General features: G+C 42.3%; 1 protein-coding gene across 3 annotated transcripts in view; it reads left to right on the top strand.

Moving 5' to 3' along the window:
* Nucleotides 1-3,652: 3,652 nt before the first annotated feature.
* The window catches only part of MTHFD1 (methylenetetrahydrofolate dehydrogenase, cyclohydrolase and formyltetrahydrofolate synthetase 1), a 37,441-nt gene continuing 23,085 nt past the window's right edge, over nucleotides 3,653-18,008 (top strand). The window contains exons 1-8 of one of the 3 annotated variants that reach the window (XM_052695583.1): nucleotides 3,653-3,794; nucleotides 9,999-10,083; nucleotides 12,110-12,169; nucleotides 12,864-12,917; nucleotides 13,311-13,447; nucleotides 13,606-13,706; nucleotides 13,985-14,121; nucleotides 15,408-15,519. In XM_052695583.1, coding sequence (XP_052551543.1) covers nucleotides 3,754-3,794; nucleotides 9,999-10,083; nucleotides 12,110-12,169; nucleotides 12,864-12,917; nucleotides 13,311-13,447; nucleotides 13,606-13,706; nucleotides 13,985-14,121; nucleotides 15,408-15,519 — 727 coding nt within the window. In that variant the 5' untranslated portion in view covers nucleotides 3,653-3,753. Of the gene's footprint in view, nucleotides 3,795-5,875; nucleotides 5,895-9,998; nucleotides 10,084-12,109; nucleotides 12,170-12,863; nucleotides 12,918-13,310; nucleotides 13,448-13,605; nucleotides 13,707-13,984; nucleotides 14,122-15,407; nucleotides 15,520-18,008 lie in introns of those variants that run through there. The other 2 variants (XM_052695582.1, XM_052695584.1) reach the window with 2 other exon arrangements.

Genomic DNA, 18,008 nt, shown 5'->3' with positions numbered 1-18,008 from the left:
TGTGTTAAGTTCATCTATGCCTTCATTTCTCCCTTTACTGAAGGTGATATCCTATCTGAACCAGTGGGTGAAGCAATGACTAACATTATTCCTTAGTTTGCTGATGTAGGGTCAGTTTCACATAACAAATTCCAACTTCTGGGTCCCTGTGCAAGCAGAAGCAAGCAGAAGCATGCTCTTAACCCATCAGTAACATTGAAAGTCTTTCTGGCACACATTTTGCAGCCTTCGTGGCTTTTTTTAAAGAGCAACCTCTATGACTTTTGACATGTTAGGTAAGAGGGGGTGGATACAAGAGTAAACAGTCCAAATGCACCAATTACCAAGTCAAACTCAGGAACATTTGGCAAGGAAGTGAGTGAGGAAGAACAACTCCTCTGGAGTTGCATTCAAGAGCAGAGATCTTTCTGTGGCTTCAAGTAACTGTTTTTACCTTCATCCAAACAGTAACAGAAAATAAGCCTTCTTCGCTACAAGACTGTGCTTATCATTCTCAGAGCTGTCCTTATCACAGCATTAATTTTTTTTCCTTATTGTTTTGCATAAGCACGGTCAAAATAATTGTATTGAAAGCATAAAACACTGATTGTTGCTCTCAACTCTACCTATTTTCACATTTGTCTCCTTTGCCACTGTATTTCTCCAAGATTTCCTTTACAACAGCAGCTCTACATTTTCTCCTTCATTTCAGGGCTGGATATAGCTCTAACAAGAACTGAAAAGGTCTGTTTAGCCATTTCTCATCATAAAACCCCTTTTCTGTTCCCTTCCCATCCCATTCTCAGTATTTCAACTTCAAGATGACAATTAAGATTAAATGTTAAAGAACAAGTTCTTACATAAATGTATGACACACAGCTTCTGAGTGACAATCTCAGCTTTAGTACTTGACTGCTGCATGGAACAAGTTGGAAATAAAACAGATTTTTCTGCTATGATAAAAGGAGATTAGCTAGTCTGATTTTCTGTCATAAATATTTAAAATTCACGAGTCTGTTCCTTCCCATTAAAACAGAATCTGGCTCAAACAAAATGAGATGATAAAGAGTTGTTTGTTTGGTATTACTTTTACTCTCCAGGTCATTTTCAAAGTTTTACGTGTCATTGTGAGACATCTTTTTTCAGGAGCAGGGCCATGAAGAGGAAGTAAAGTAGAGGAAGTAAAGACACATGCAAACCATGCAAATTTGCAATTCTGGGCTGGAATCTACAGCTTCTGACAGCACGAGCTTTTTTGCTCACTCTGCAAACAAGGTCACTGGAATATTTTTACATCAGTGGGCTTTCTTTTCCTGCTGATATTTATACACTATCATCTTCAGTGTCAGATCTTTTTTAGCAAAAGCTGTTTTTGCAAGCCTGTGCTATCCTTAACTGAAAGAGTCTTTTGCACATTTTTCTGAACACTTTTTTTTTTTTCTTCCCCAAGAGTTCATTCAGGCCTCAGATAAAAGCAACAGAAGAAACAAACAGGGCACAGAATTTTAAGCAGCTGAGAAAAATCCCTTCCCTCAGTTAATTGTATTATCTCAGTTTTGATCATATAATACTGCAACTGTCTATTGGAACATTCCATGAAATACAAGGAATAGCTACAGAAAGACAACAACAACAAAAGTTATTTCTAGTTGTTGTTTTTTTGTTTTTTGTTTTTAAAATTTAGCATAATAAAAAACCCCAAATACAGTTTTCCCTTTTTTCCAAGTCAGTTTTAAAGAGAAATTTCTGACCTCTATTCCTACAATTGAAAAGTTTTTAACTTCAGCTGGTTTCACCCCTTGAAGTAACCAGCTTTCCCCTCAATAATTAATAAATAAATAAATAAATAAGCAGAAAAAAAAAGCAGAAGTCATTACCCCACCATATTCTATGAGAGAAAACACACGCGAAAGACTTATCCTCAGAGAAGTTTTAGCAATATATGGTATATATTCCCATCCCAGAACTCCAGAGAAGCAAACTTGGAGGTTCTGAACCTTCTAAAACAAAAGGATCTGTATATTCCATCCTTCCATCCTCATAGTTTGGTGTGCTAGACAGAAGCTGCCACGTCTGTATTCCACTTTTCTCAAAATCAGACAGGTCCCCAAATCCATTCTTGATCTGATTATAGCACTGAGAAGCATGATGCAGTGGTGTAGCAGGATTGAATGCTTTCTCAGCAAACCCCTTACAACAGCAGCTTTATTTTCAAAAATGCACTTCAAACAGGCTTTTTTAGTCCTGTTGCTGCACTAGCATCAAATCCCTGTTTTCCACACTTTGTGAACCTGCAGTGGCCATGCCGTTTCTTTGCTGCACTGGCACATGTGGCAGATGTGTCCCAAAACAGTAACAGGAATAAAGCCTTACAGTAGGATGGGAACATACTACTGCTCCATCCCATCACCAACTGTCATTTGTCAGTTCCCTGGCCCTGATTGCTGTTTTCACAGAATGGCCAGGGTTGGAAGGGACCTCAAGGATCATGAATCTCCAACCCCCTGCCACATGCAGGGCTACCAACCTCTCCATTTAATGCTAGACCAGGCTGCCCAGGGCCCCATCCAACCTGGCCTTGAACACCTCCAGGGACATCCACAGCCTTTCTGGGCAGCTGTTCCAGCACCTCACCACTCTCTCTGTAAAGAACTGCCCCCTGACATCATCCTACCTGAATCTTCCCTCTCTCAACTTGAAACCATTTCCCCTTGTTCTGCAGTTATCAACCCTTTCAAAGAGTTGATTCCCCTCCCCTCTGTAGACTCCCTTTAGGTATCGAAATGCTGCAGTGAGGTCACCTTTCAGCCTGTCCTCATAGGGGAGGTGCTCCAGTCCCCTGACCATCTTCGTGGCTCTCCTCTGGACCCTCTCCAACAGCTCCCTGTCTTTTTGGTGCTGGGGGCTCCACACTTGGACACAGTACTCCAGATGGGGTCTCACAAGAGCAGAGGGGGACAATCACCTCCCTGTCCCTGCTGGCCACCCCTCTTCTGATGAAGCTCCATTTTCTTGAATCATGTCCCTTGTGCTACACACCAATAGGACAAACCTTGTGCAGCTCCTCAGGGCCCTGGCATTACAAGCAAGGCAGCCTCACAGTATGGCATCCAACTGATCTTCCTGTCCCCACGAGAAGAGCACTGAAAGCTGATTCTCTCAGCTTACACTCACCTGTGGATTAACAAAAAGCACTGGTTGTATAAAATGGAGAACTGCGCAGATCAGTGCACAAGGAAATGCCTTCCTCAGCCTCAGCACCGTTGCTTGCTTAAAGGATATCTCCTGAGGTATAAAGACTGCTGAGTAAACACCCTCTACTCTTAGCAAAGTCTGAAGAGTCCCATAGTAGCTACCTGCAACCCCAGGCCATAACATACTGAAGTTATCCATATGCTGACTTGCAATTGTATTAAATACGTGACCAGCAATCTGCGTGCTCCCCTAGCAGCGCACAAAGCCCGCCACAGCGGCGGCTTTCCCGTCCCTACACCCAGACCCCGTGTGTGCAGAGCCAGGGAACGCGCTGCAGTAAGGGCGGCCATCTCACAACCTGTCCACCCCTCCCCTCAGCCTCGGGGCGCCAAAAAACGCAGGGGAGGGACACGCACAGCGCAGCAGCCCGCCGGGGTGGGGCAGCGCTTGCGCGGTGGTGGCTGCTACTGAAAGTTTAGGGCCCACGTGGGCTGTAGGATTGGGTTGTGGAGGGGACGGCGTGTCCTGCAGAGCGCCCCGGAGAACCGCCGCGTTTGGCTGCCGGCTCCCGCCCTCGCCATGGCCCCCGCAGAGGTCCTTAGCGGCAAAGTCGTCTCCGCGTATGTACCCTCCTCGCTGCCGGCGGGGGGATGGGGAGGTTTACCTTTCAGAAGAACTGAAAGCGTTGTCGCAAGAGCTCAGCCTGGGGGTCTGCTTCTTGTTGGCCCCGTCCAGCATCAGCCCTGGAACACTGCTCGTGGTTGTTCGGCATCTCTGTGCTAAGCGCCCAGGCTGATGCGATAAGGTGGAACTGCTGCCTCTTGTCTGTTTGTGCTCTCAGGCTGCTTTCTGGGCCCGAGTTGGCAGCTTAGGGGTGGTCTCCGTTTTGAGAGATCGATTGCTTCTTTTTAAAGCTAATGAAGTTAATCTATGCATCGGATAACATGGGGATGAGTGTTGGCGTGTATCTTGTCAAAACTGTTGGAAGGATTTGTCAGACTTCCTTCTGCTTTCGGCTTTCACTCAACTGAGCCTTGTGCCGTGTAGCCTTGCTTACTTTTCCAGTTGCTGCTCTGCAGTACGTTGCTATACGTACACACTCTATATGTGTGAGTGCACTGCTGTATGTGCAGAAGAAAAATGCAGTGCTTGGCTATGGGTGACACTTGTGCGATACTCAGTGCTAGTGGTGTGTGGTGAGGTAGGTTTGGCGTGCACAGCTTGGATTTTAGGAAAAATTTGTTCACACAGAGTGGTGATGCACTGGAACAAGCTGCCAGGGAGATGGAGTTGCTGTCCCTGGAGGTGTTCAAGAACTATGGAGATGAGAGAACATGGTAAATGGGGATGGTTTGGGGTTGGGCTAGATGATCTGAGAGGTCTTTTCCAACCTTAATGATTTTACAAACCTCTCCGTAACCAGGGAATTTCAAATCATAGAATGGCCTGGGTTGAAAAGAACCTTGAAGATCATCTTGTTTCAACCCAATTGCTGTCAGCAGTTTCCAACCACCAGATCAGGCTGCCCAGAGCCTGCCTTGAATGCTTCCAGGAATGGGGCATCCACAACCTCTTTGGGCAACCTGTTCTAGTGGGTGACCTTTTCCAGTATTTGTCCAGTATTTGGACAGAAAGTGTAAATTTGAAATTATCTAAAGTAATCTCTGAGAACTTGCTGGGGCTCATCTTAGGTGTTGCTGTGTATGGAACATCTACTTCCAGCTGGCAGTGCTGTATTTCTCAAAAGTATGTGTCTTCATGTTTCTTGAATCTAAATGTCAACAGTAAAAGCCTTCTGGAATATGTTTTACCCAGTAATTTTTGAGCCACTTGTCAGGATGATTACTTGGGGCTTTCAGTCTGTCAGTCCTGTGCACGTTGTTAGACTTACACTTTTGTCAGTCTTGAGAGCATTGTGCTCTGCATGCCCTGTGTGGTGCTCATAGTACCTAGTTATCTGCCCGCTTCAGACTTCCTTTGTCTGGCATGGAAGCTGACAAAGGTTCCTTCAAGCTACACATAGTGAAAATTTAGACTGAATGGAATTCTGGAAAGGTGACAGTTTGAGGAAAAGGAGCATATTTTGGTGGTATTCTGAGCTTTCATCTTCTAATATTCTTGGTTCTAATTTTCTTGCTTTTTAAAAAATTATTTTTTATTTTTTTATTTATAGTGGTGACTCTTATTTCTGTTTGCTTTCAGTATTATGTTAGCAGTTGTTTTAAGAAATGAATGGAATTATGTTCAAATGCCTGAAAGAGAGCAAGATTTTAGTAGATGCATGTGGGAGAAAGGATTACTTTTGTTTCCAGTGCAGCTCTGAGGTTCATGGTTGAAGCCTGGCTTTCAGCACGCATTGACTCTTGGCCTGAAAACAGCACCAGATGGGAAAAAAAATTATTGCATCTGTACCAATGTTCTTCATTTCCTTTACATCTCCTCTATTTATGCCCAACATAGCTAGACCGTATCATAGTCTGCAGGTCTCACGTATTTTGTTTTTTCTCTAGTGGAGTGTTTGATGAAGATGTGAGGAAATAGGCTGTCCACCTGCAGTTATGTCTCTTTTTCCAGGTCCTCTGGAGAAGAGCTGAGCCAAAGGATTCTCAACATCCAGAGCCCACTGTCAGGCCATGAATCTATCAGTAAAAGAAATAAGCAAGTGATAGGCGTGTGCTCTTTCTAGGAATATCCAACTGAATTTGTCTGCCATAGTAAGGGTATGTTTCTCAGTACATCATCTGCAAAGTCTTTTCAGTTACAATCCTGTAGGGTTTTTCTATTATTCTGGGCTTTAATTGAGAAAACTTTGCTTGTAATTCAGTCAAATATTAACAAATAAGGTGAATCAATGAAGCAGTGTTCCAGCTAGTTAATTCTGAGTTTATGTATGTGTTTTAAATCGAAAACTCCTAAGTACTATGAACTTTCTTCTCCTGCCATCAGCCACCTCTTCCCCAAAGAAAGGTGAAGAAAATAACTAATTCAGAGTTATGTTATTTATTTAAACAAAAACAATAACAAAAGGAAAAAAAAAAAAAGCAAACAGGTAAATAGTGACACTCTTATTTTTGTGAATCAGTTGAAGAGGGGAAAAAACAGAGATGGAGCTTCCTTATCCCTGTGATCAAAGATAACTTATGTAGGAGATCAAGCTAGTTAATGTCTAGAAAGTGTTGGAAGGTTCAAAAGAGACACAAAGGAAATTAGTCAATATATGTGATGATAGTAGGTGTGATTTTTATCATGCACAGAAGGAAGAACATACAGAACAGCAGGCATTGTGATTTGTGTAGGATTTTGGCCCTCAAGTTAACACTTTGAGTAAGGCAGCTTCTTTCAGTAGAAATAAACTCTTCTATTTGGAGAGTCTGTAAAGGATATTGGATGTATTATACTGAACTTGAGTGTGAGGTGAGGGCAGGAGACATGTGAATTGAGTGCAGCTCTGTTGTCTAAATTGCATCTTCCCTCAAACAAAGCCATTTGTTTTATCGTGGGGGCAAAGTTGAGCAGTGGCAGCACTGTAGGCTGCAATGAAAAATGGCTATAGCTCTGGCCAAAGTGGCTTAGGATCTGGGGAGGCTTGTTAGCTTTCTGCAGCCAATTCTGAAGGGCTGCAGCAAGAGCACTTCTGATTCACACTTTTGAAACCTTTGGGGAATCTATAATCTGGGCAGTGAAGCCAAACCTTTCTCTCTTGGTGTCAGGCTTCTCTTGTAGAGCATCATTGTCTCTGAGGGAGGTATTGGCTTGGTCATGTGTTCAGCAGTATCACCTACAGTCCACAGAAGGAATGGAAGTACAGCCTGATTTTTATCCTAAATTTGGTGCCACATATGCTCACACCGCAGCCACCCAAGCCATGACATGTAAAGAATGCAGCAGGTGTGGTGGAGTCTGCCTGGGGAGATCCTGGCATGAGAGCTCTGCTTCTCTCTCTGTGCTTCGAGCAGAACTGGTGGAAGGTGGTTTGTCTTTGCTATTCTGGGAAATTCACTGCATAAATTTAAATTCGGCTCAGTTCTGCAGTCTCGTGAAAGAAAGGCTCACCGCTTCTTTAATCTTTGGAACTGGCTTTTTCATTGTATGCTTAAAGTCACATGCTGTCCTTAACCTGTGTGGACCCTGGACTTGTGTTTGCAGTGGGAGTTTGTTTGTGTAAGAGCCAGCAGCACGGGAGGGGTCTTGGGAGGAAAGGCTCTTGGAGGAGCAGCCATGTCCAATTGCCAATCTATGTTTGAAAGCTTGAATAAATGTTCATGCTACTAACAAAAAAGTTGTTAATTTGTCAATATGATTGGTTTTTTTTTTATCTTCATGAAGACCCGAATTATTTTGTAATGTATCTTCCAAACTACAGAGACTGCTTTTTATTTGTTTTTTTACTTAATTTTCTCTCTGACCTTCATATCTCTAGCTTTCTTCTTAACTGTCATTCAGCGGTAGTGAACACTAGGTGGCTGTCTAGCAAGTGGTTTCTTGACTATTCAGCGCTTGCAGCACCACTTGTGTGTTCGTGCATGTTACCTTTCATGTGTAGCTGAAGGGGAAATGAGCTAGTGCCTAATTACAGAAAATGGCAGCAATATAATGTGTGAGCAGTTGTGGCTGCTTGGTGTAAAAGCATGCCGTAGCCCTGCTTCAAAGTGGATAGAGAGAAATAGATCCTGATGGGATTGCTTCTCCTGCACTGAGAAGGCTGGATTAAAAATAAATGCCAGATCTGAGACCCTTTCAGCTGACTGTCCCTTATGAGAACTGTACTGCGTTGTAGACTACAGTACATTTCACATTTGTTTGCGTTTCCTCTTGTTTGTAGGCCATAAACCACTGCTGCATCTTTCTTACTGACTCAGCTGCATCTAGGCTATTTCAGAGCCTTATCTTAGAAGTAGCTCCCTCAGACAGGCGCCCCACAGCACCCACTCTAGCATTGGGTTTCTGACACTCCTTGCCCTGCACTGCTGTTATGGACTTCTCATGAGTTCAGGCCTGACTGTGTCAGCAGCTGTAGTGGTACTGCCTTCCCTAGAGGATGTGCAGCAGAGGTGAGGTGCTGCCACCCAGCAGATGCATTTTTGTTGCTTCAGCATGAAGAATTTCTAGGATGAGGCTGTGAGCTCAAAAGAGAGTGTCAGAGGCAAGTCAGTGTTAACTGGAGACAGTAGCTAAATCATGCCCAGAAAGCTCTATTTCTGAGATAAGATTGAAAACAACCTTTTTTACCAAAGCTTATTAAGAGACTTGGAATAGATTGGCCAGATGCAATTGCTTATAAATACCTTGAACCCGCTTCTTGGTAGCAGTAGAGCTCTGGCCACGTGGTTTGCGATGTGGCAGGAGAGAGGCTTCATTTAGGACTGGCAGGAGGCTGTGTGATTCCCCTGAGATGGGGCTCATCAGCCCCGGGGCTGCTTCTGGCTGGGCCAGCTGCGGCCATCCCCTGGGAACAGTGCTGTTGAGTTGCATCTGCTTCCATTTCTTTTTCTTCTTGCCTCTGGCATTTCTGATCTGGAGCTTATATCATTGCAAGATAGAGTTGGTTTCACTTGCTATCAGTCATCCTGGAGTTTTGCAGCTGTATGGCAGGAGTTGCAGCCTCTGGGTACTTAATCTGTCCCAGCACTTTTGCTGTTTGCATTATTTAACAAACTGGCACCAACAGCTGCTCTTCCAGTCTGAGAGGTCTGGTTCCACTTAGAAAGTATCAGACCTTTTGGGGCACTGATTTAAGGGTAGATGTACCCAAGGTAGGCACCGCTGATCTGTTCTCGCTGAGTCCAAGCAGCCTCCGGTGAGGAGACAGAGCCGTGGCTGCAGTCAGGCCCTTTTTGCCAAAATCCCAGCTAGCAGAGCACATTGAGCCTAGCACCAGGACTTCTACCCCACTATCAAGTCTGCACTGGTGAAGGAGCACACACCTGGGACTTGCATGCGAAGCAGTGACAGCAGCTTTTGAGCTGTTTGCAGCTCGTTTATAGGTGATGAGTAACTGTTACCTTTAAACTAGGTATGAACTGACATTTAAGCTAGATTGATGCAATCAGTAAATCCTCTCATCTACTCATCTCAAAGTTGTGTTTTAATAATTGTATCCTTCAGATTGTCTTTTGCTGTAGAGTTAACCTGAGCTGTGTATCCGGGTTTAGTTGTCCTTGCTGCTTCATTTCTCTTTCTCATTCTTCTTCCTGCTCACTTGGAAGATTTTTTTACTTTCTTTGGAAGCTCAGACTGGAGTAATTTTCTGCATCCATGTTGGGAAGCGGGAAGGTGAGTGTAGGACTGTGAGTTATCCAGCCCTGGGTTAAGCCAAGCAGACAGGAAGGAGAAACAAAGAGTTTTGGCCACTGTAGCAGAGCTATAGGTTTAGGGACAGCCTATTCAGCTCTTATACAGAGTTTTACCACTGTAAATTTGTCATCTTTTGCCAAGCATCTGTGGAAGACTGTATGTGGAAAGGAGGTTTGCTTTTTAGCAGGGAGTTTAAAATGGAGTTTCCATGTCTCATTGTCTATTATTGCCCTGTATCCTATGAGACTGCTGTGTAAAGAAGAGAGTGAAGAAATGCACAGTGGACTTGAAAATTTTGGGGGGAAAAAGAAAAAGTTTGAATGAAACTTCTAAAGTGTCTTAGTGACTTATGGGCATCTTATGGGCATCAGTTTTATTTGGAGATTGCTTGGACTTGTGTACTCAAGGTGTGGGTATGTGTTTGCTGGTCATGCCACCTGTCAGCTTTTCAATCACTTGTCTTACCATTGTATGAGAATTCAAACCTGTGGTTAACTTCTGTATTATTTGTGGGTTTTTTTTACACTCAGGCAAGTGAGAGAGAGATTAAAGAAGCAAGTTGCTGAGATGAAGGAGAAGTTTCCAGGTTTCACACCAGGACTTGCGATTTTGCAGGTATTGTTTTCTTTAATGACTACAGAAAATCTTTGTTGCTTTGCTGTGTTAAGTGGGCAACTGATGAGCTTCTGCAAAACTGCTTTGCAAAATAGTAGCATTTTGTAAGGAACTGGAGTGCAGAGCACCATGTGGGGTGTTGATGCTGTTCTGTGATGTTTCTCCTTCACGTTTTTATGAGTCCTAAAGTCCATCAGCTCTAACAGATGTGATTGCACCAGGTATTGCTGAGGTTAATGAGGAATTTGATCAGCTGTTATATGAGAGCACGGAGAGAGAGAAGTGAGCAAATCACCTCAACCAAGAAGACCTGGAGTGCAGAGTAAAATCTCACTGCTGAAATTGATGTTTGTCAGAAGCTTGAGTAGGTGCTAGAATCTATGTGTAAATGCTTGTGAATGGAAAAAATGCTCTTATCAGTTCAGGTTTGGGGCTTGTATTTGGCAGAATTAAGTGGTGGGGTTTTTTTTTCCCCATTATAGCTATAAAAAATGGAAACTTTTTGGTATGCTTAGATCTGAAGGTGAGTAGTAGTAACAACTGTCACGTATGGATAGAACTGCATGGCCACAAAGAGATTGAAAATGACTGTCCAGCACATGGGCTTCTATCTATATTTTCTTGTTTAGGGCACCTGCACAGCAATCTCTGGTTTCAGTCACTAAGACCACTTTAATACATGAAGAACATGCTCCTCTTCAATGCTAGGAACAAATCTGTGTGGGTTTTTGTTGTTGTTGTTGTTATTTTTCATTAGCTTTAAGATCAGCTCTACAGAAGACTTGTCTTCAGGTATTCAGTAGGAAGAGGGAAGTTCCTTGATTTAAAATTCAGTAAGGGACAGTAGTGTTACTGCAATCTTTTCTTGGTTGATCTGTTTTCTCTTTAAACCAGGGTTGTCTTGGTCATAAATCCTTTACAATCTGTTTGCTCTCCAACACTTGTAAGCTATCAAACCGCCCCAGGTAGGAGAAGTTCAAATACAGATGTTCTCAACTGTCCGTTTTTCAGTTATGTTGGGACAATCAGATATTTCTGATATACAGCACCTCACCAGCTCTATTCTTGGGAGGTTTCTGGTGTCCTCCAAGCTGGAAGAATGAGTCAGTTGTCTTTTATTTTTGTTCTGTAGTCAAGAATATCCTCCTTTACACACTGCATATCATCTTTTTGTTAACATGTCTCTTCTGCCTATATGATGCATCATTTTTCCTACCTCAGCAGACTCCACAAGGGAGGAGGCCTCTTTGTATAAGCCTGGGGAAGAAGTGCACGCTGGTTGACTGGCTAATACAGTCATCCTTGCAGCTTGTGATCTGTGTGAGAAATAAGGATGGCTCCCTAGTATCAGAGAACTAGATTCCAGGAGTTTTCTTAATATGTTTTTCCTGCTTGCCCTTTGTTTTCTAACAGTTACAAGGAGAACCACCTTTAGCCAAAACATACTGGATGATGTAAACATTCGTACTGTAATCACCCAATTCTGCCAATGCTACAGACACTTCTTCTATTTGCTGTTTTCTCTTTGTGCATTGCACTATTTACTTTGTTGGTTTTACTTGTTTGATGAGAAGATTCTCAAGGTATGAAACAGCATAGCAGAAGCTTCTCCATAAAGGCAAATGTGTATAAAATTCTAGGTATCAAAGGGGAGCAAGTTTTTAAAAGCCTCGTTCAGATAATTGGATGTTATCAGCACCTACTGATCATGTTAATTAACTTTTTCAGATGAGGTGGCAAGCAATATTTTCTGCTTTTCTGCTTCACTGTGTTTTTAAGGGTTTTCTAACAGATGTTAATGGTATTTATGCAGGAGATCAGACAAGCTCTCTTTAGCTGCCTCTTACTTGAAAGAACGCTTTCTTATTTGCTCCAGATGCCTTTAGTCTGTGTCAGTGTGGTATGGTTATTCAAGAATACCTTTTTCTCCTTGGTGTAGCTTTGAGGAAGCAGAGGGTTAAGACATTCTCAGGCTGTGGCTGGGTCTCTACTCTGCAGGGGGACTCAACTGTCTTTTCAACCTTAGGTTGGAAATCGGGATGATTCGAACCTCTACATTAATATGAAGCTGAAGGCTGCTGCTGAGGTAATGCCCAAACTGGTAATTTTTTTTACCTCCCTAAAATAGGTCCAATCAGAACATGAAATTACAGATGTGAATCAGATAGCTTTGTTTAAGCTTTGTGTGTATTGGAGAAACCGGTGCTAGCCTGAATTCCTTGTTATGAAGAAATAATACAAATGTGTAATCCGATGTGGAGTGGGATACTCTGTGGGTTGGAGCTGATTACACAAAAGGTACCTAAATGACATGTGTCCAAAGTGCTGATGTTCTGTCTTTACTGACCTGTGGCCATGTGCTGACTTTCTCTGTTTCTTGTTGATACATAGCTGCAGTTGCCTTACATCTGTCACCAAGAGGTCCATTGCATGCTACAGCAGGGCTGGGTATCTAACGAGTCCCTGTTGTCCTAGGTGACAGCTGGCATCTATGCTGGCAACTTAGAGCAATATGCTGTCAAGCCAAGATGCAGTTGTTCATGCCAAAAGGTGAATGGGACAGTTGAAAAATGGGCCAATATAAGTAGGCAAGCTACTTATCTTTTATTGTCTTCACTGATGACATTTCCAAATAAAAGGACTGTAGCAACAGAAATAGGGGAGAGAACTAGAAAATGTGACAAAATGTAGATGAGGGTGAGCTTGACTGAAAGAAAAGGCAGATCAATCGCTGGTATCATTTCAGAAATGGGATAATTTCTGGGTATTCTCATTTGCAGATTGGGATCAGTGCCAATCACATAAAACTGCCAAACACAGCAACAGAAGCTGAGGTAAGTAATGCAGTTGTTAAAGAAAAATCATGTAATTTCAATTTCAAGCTAAGGGTGTAAAGTTATCTTTTTTTTTTGTAAAAAGGGAGGGAAGGACTGCTTGTCTGCAGATACTGACTCATGAAAGAAGAACAGGAACTGATGGTTATTTGTTTTGTTGTTTTTTGTGTTTGTTTTTTTTTTTAAGAAAGCTAAAGCACAACTACATAAAATTTAGAAACTTTAGCAGATGTGTTTTTCAGAATAAAAAATGTGAGTCATTCATATGTTTTGGGTGGAAAAAAAAAGTGTGTTCTGTCTTTTAATCCACATAGGGTTGTGTTGTGTTGTTTTTACCTTCTATTAATCTTGCTTCAGTTTATCAGCCACTGGGTTTTTGGACTTTGCTTGTAGGTCCTCAAGTGCATCTCATCTTTGAATGGAGACCCTGCTGTTCATGGCTTTATAGTGCAGCTGCCCCTTGACTCTGATAAACCTATCAATACTGAAAAAATAACCAATGCTGTTGCACCTGAGAAGGATGTAGATGGGTAAGCTGACATCAGCCCTGGAGAACATCACGGCTACTCCAGAATTAAACCTTTTTTTTTTTTCCTTTTTTTTTTTCTTCCCTCCCCTTCCCTATTAACAGGTAATTCTGAGATGAGACTGGGAACTTACTTGGCCTTTTTATTCTTTCAAAATACAGCTTAAGTAGCATCAATGCTGGGAAACTGTCTAGAGGAGACCTTGGAGACTGCTTTATTCCCTGTACTCCAAAAGGATGCATGGAACTTATCAGGCAGACAGGTAAGGAGTTTTTCATTATTCATGAATGCAATAGTCTTCAATGAGAGGAGAAATTATGCTGCAAGACTGTCTCTCATGCAGAAACTTTTGTTGAATTGCCATGTTTCATCTCTGCCTTTTCAAATAGGAAAACAGCTAGTTTAAAGCAATGCAAAACCCAAAAGATAAGTAGTATCCTGAAAGATTGAGACACATACTGACCAATATATTCTAGAGCTACTGGAATGGAATGGAATGCAGAATGACATTTTATTTTTTCCTACCTTCCTGTGGTCCAGGCATCCAGGTTACAGGGAAAAGAGCTGTAGTGGTTGGTCGCAGTAAGATTGTTGGTGCTCCTATGCATGACCTGCTGCTCTGGAATCATGCAACAGTAACCACTTGCCATTCAAAGACCTCAACTCTGGCTGAGGAGGTAAGGGAAGGGATGGGCTTATAAGGCTGTAGTTATGTACTGCAAGCCAATGCTGCCAGCTGCATGTTTTTGCCTGATGTGGTCTAAGTCAGTGGGTCTGGATTGTTTTTCATCTGAAATAATTTTCCAGTATTGTTCATTGAATGGTTGCACGAATCTACTGCTGTTGAAGGCCCTTCCTTAGGGGGTTGCAACTATAACAGTAAAATTACAATTATTTTTATTTGGGCAAGCACTGGGAATTCAATCGTTCCCTCCTAATCTCCAAGCAGTGGCCTGCAAGACAGCGTATGTTTTTGTTTGTTTGTTTTTTCCCTAAAAAATCCAAGTGATCTTCTACTTTCATGGCTAGGAAATGCTAGACCAAATTCCTTCCCCATGTTTTTTTTCTACTCTGTTTTCTATGACTGGGAGTTTGCACCATTTTCTTCTTTAGCAGTAAGAGTGACAGAAATAGTGTGTTGCTGTGCTGCCACCTACTTGAATTTTGTTGAGCAATCAACACTGCCAGGATTTATAGGCAAGTATCAAAGCTGGAAAGGGGGTAGGTGTACTTGACTATAACTCAAATGCAAGATCAGAAACACTGTCTAAGATACAAATAAAGGGGATAGCAGCTTCCTATTGATACAAATGAAGCTTCAGGGGAAGTAGCAAGGAGCTTTTGTCCAAGGTTGTGGTAGGAACTTTGTGACCAGATCTGTCATATTTGCTGATTACCGTCTGAACAAATACTGGTGCCGAATTACAATCAGCTTCCCCAGGTCTTGCATGTTACACAGTCCTGGATATGAAAACCACAACAATGCTGCCACAAATGAAGTGCAGCTTCCTGTTCTGTGTAGGGGTTGTTCTTGTCAGCTGTCTGATGAGTTCTGGGTGTATTTCCAGTAGTGAGAAGTAGATAATATGCAGCTTAATATGCAGGGATATTGGAAGGAAAGAAGATCAGAGTATGCAGAAGGCTTTCATCTAAAAGTACAGTTTATCATGCATTTGGGAATCATGGAAGAGTTCAAAGGAGGTTGTGATGTGTAGACTAGCAACAGTTCAGGGTAGGAGCCTGAAAATAGGCTGCAATTTCTGGCTGTGGGAATTTGTCCTTGCCAAGAACTGTTAGCTACTTTTCATTGCTGATGATGCTCTTTCAGTCCTCTAGATGCAGTGGGTGAGCACACAATTTCACTACAACTGAAACTGATTTAAATTGCTCTTGAAGCAGCTCTGCCTTTTTCTATTGTTTGTGATATAGAGTTGTTTATATGGATATATGTTTTGATTTTTAGGTTGCTAAAGCTGATATCCTGGTGGTTGCAGCTGGCAAAGCTGAAATGGTGAAAGGTGAATGGATCAAACCTGGTGCAATTGTAATAGACTGCGGAATTAACCATGTGCCAGGTGCGTGGGTAATGTATAAAGAGTGGGGATTTATTTGTGTATAAATGCAGTTGCTATGTAAGTACATGGATACAGTTTCCTTGGTATTTCTAGTCCGTATGGGTTTATTTCTCATCTAAGTATGTCTTAAGTAATGATGGCAACTCCTCTGAAGATTCAAGAATAAAACAAAGATGGTTTTGAAGTACTGTTGTGAAGCAGATCAGTGATAGTTTCGTTTCTGCCACCAGTGAGACTGATTATCTGTAGAGAAAAGAGGAGGCCTATGCAGTATTACAACATAGTATGTATGTAATTTGCCACATCCATGTAGCTAAATCCTGCTGCTGTTGTCACTTGTGAGCGTGCAGCTTTGCTGTCGTTAATTTGCACAGTTAGATCTCATTAAGCTGTTCTGTTTGAAACACGTAAATGGCAAGCAGCCTCTTAAAGTAGCTGTGGATTTGTTGAATCATAACATTAACTTCTTAGGTTTGAATGACTGTTGTCTTGAAACAAAGCAGGTGCTGCAAGAAAATTGGTGACAGTGGCTCTGGCACAGAACAAAGTGCTTGAACATAATGGATTGGGGGTAGGGTTTCATTTAGCTGAGGAACAGGCAGTCTGGCAATTTCTGTTTTCACCTCATTTTAAATCCAAATTGCAGATATTCAATGATATGGAAAATTAGTCACCATCCAGCTATCTCTGCTACACCCACAGGGTTTTTAGAAGGTAGTTTTCATAATTAATCACTCATCTTGTTGCCATTTAATGGAATGTAAAGAAATTTCTGCTCAACAGTCTTATTCCTCAAAGATGACGTTGATTTGCGTTAAAAGCCATTAATCCTCTGTGTAATTAAAGCTTAAAAAAAAAAAAAAAACAACTATCGGCTGTTGCTATTTGTTTGTTGAAATATTTCATGCCAAGCTTCCCAAAGTTAGGCAGTTTGCCAAGAAGCAGTCGCTGTTGTTATTGGTGAAGCAGAGGTGTCTGGGCACTACCCTGCTCATTGTGTACCTTTGCATTTCTGACATGATGACTTTTTTTTCAGGCTTGATCTGAACTGTATCTCTGTGGTCACATCCCTGTTTCCTTGCAGTTTGCTTTGGCACTGCACTGAGGCCTGGGTTTCTTATACTGCCAGCCTACTCAGTGTTATATGCCAGTTTGTTTATGACACTGTGTGAAGCTCACTGGTCAAGGCTTGACAGCGTAGAGTTATCAGTGATGATGCTTTGAACAATGGGGAGATAAATAGCACAGTTGACATATGTCTTACCATAGCTTTAAGTGCACCCAGCTAGGTGCCTGCTGGGTGTGTGTGTGATTGCAGCTGAAGAAAAGAGAAATCTCTGAATGTGCAGTTGTGGGATGCATCGGGCCTTGCATTTTACGTGTTACAGTTGAACAGAATTTCTTCCAGGTCTCTCGGTAGAGAGAGAGAGTGAGAGAAGACTTCCTGAAACCTTTACAGAGAAGTGTGTCTTTTCTAAACATTATCGTATTTGTATTTCTCTCCTTACTGATGCAGGTGATTGCTAGTTCAGCAGGTGTTCTGAATGCCTTATTCTAGGCCTGTAGGAGTTGCTTTGCCACTGGAATGAAGAGCATTGCAGGCAGAGAAGGTTCCCAGAGACGGCACGGTATTTGAAGTGTCCCTCTGTGACTCCTGTTGGAGGAAGTGTTCCTATTCAGAGGATTCCTCTGATGCAGGATTTTGCAGCCCTAGCCAATAAGAACTTTAAACAGCAGAATGTGAGAGTAGCAGAAGAGGACCTGCTTCTTTTGATTTCTGTGCCATGCACTTCAAACACAAGAGGAGCCAGAAAGATGCTGGAGGAATCTTGACCTAATGATGTTTCTGAGTTCTGGGAATTGAATTGGTACCACATGCCAATAAAACCAGATTGTATTGAATCTGTTGTCAGACATCCTATCCACATACCATGTACATTGGTATAATGTACAAGTTTACAGTGTGAATATTCCCAGCTCTGATCTTAGCAAAGTAGGATTGTAAATTAGTTCTGCAATTGGACCTGCAGCACCCCAGAGACAGAGATCATTGTGCCTGTTTGTTACATACATGTACGTGTGTCCTTCATCTCTCAGATCTCAAAGTCCTTGGATGCTGTCCGTCGTATGTTCTAGCTAGCTGGATAACCTACTGTACCAAAGAAGACACAGGCACAGGGAACAGTTATCAGTGTCACCAATGCTTTCTGTAACTCTGTAATTTAAGGCCAGAACGATGAATGTTAAGAAGATAAAATTAATGGGAAGAAGCAGAAAGCACTGCATGTGAGGTTTTCCTTCAAAATGATTTTTTAAAAGTCACTGGATAACCTCTAAGTTGTTCTCAGCAGCACTTGGCATAAAGTGGGAATGCAGGGGCACGGACTTGGGGTTTATTTGGCTTGCGCTCATCACAGTGTCTGTCTTGTGTAGCAGATCAGGCTGTTTGTATTTGAAGTCATGTGTTTCATCACTTGATTTCTTCATTT

Source organism: Tympanuchus pallidicinctus, unplaced genomic scaffold (genome assembly GCF_026119805.1).
Source record: "Tympanuchus pallidicinctus isolate F22 unplaced genomic scaffold, pur_lepc_1.0 scaffold3, whole genome shotgun sequence".
Lineage (NCBI taxonomy): Eukaryota > Metazoa > Chordata > Aves > Galliformes > Phasianidae > Tympanuchus > Tympanuchus pallidicinctus.
The sequence above is the reverse complement of the archived record's forward strand: the minus strand, read 5'-3'. Positions and strand labels throughout refer to the sequence as shown.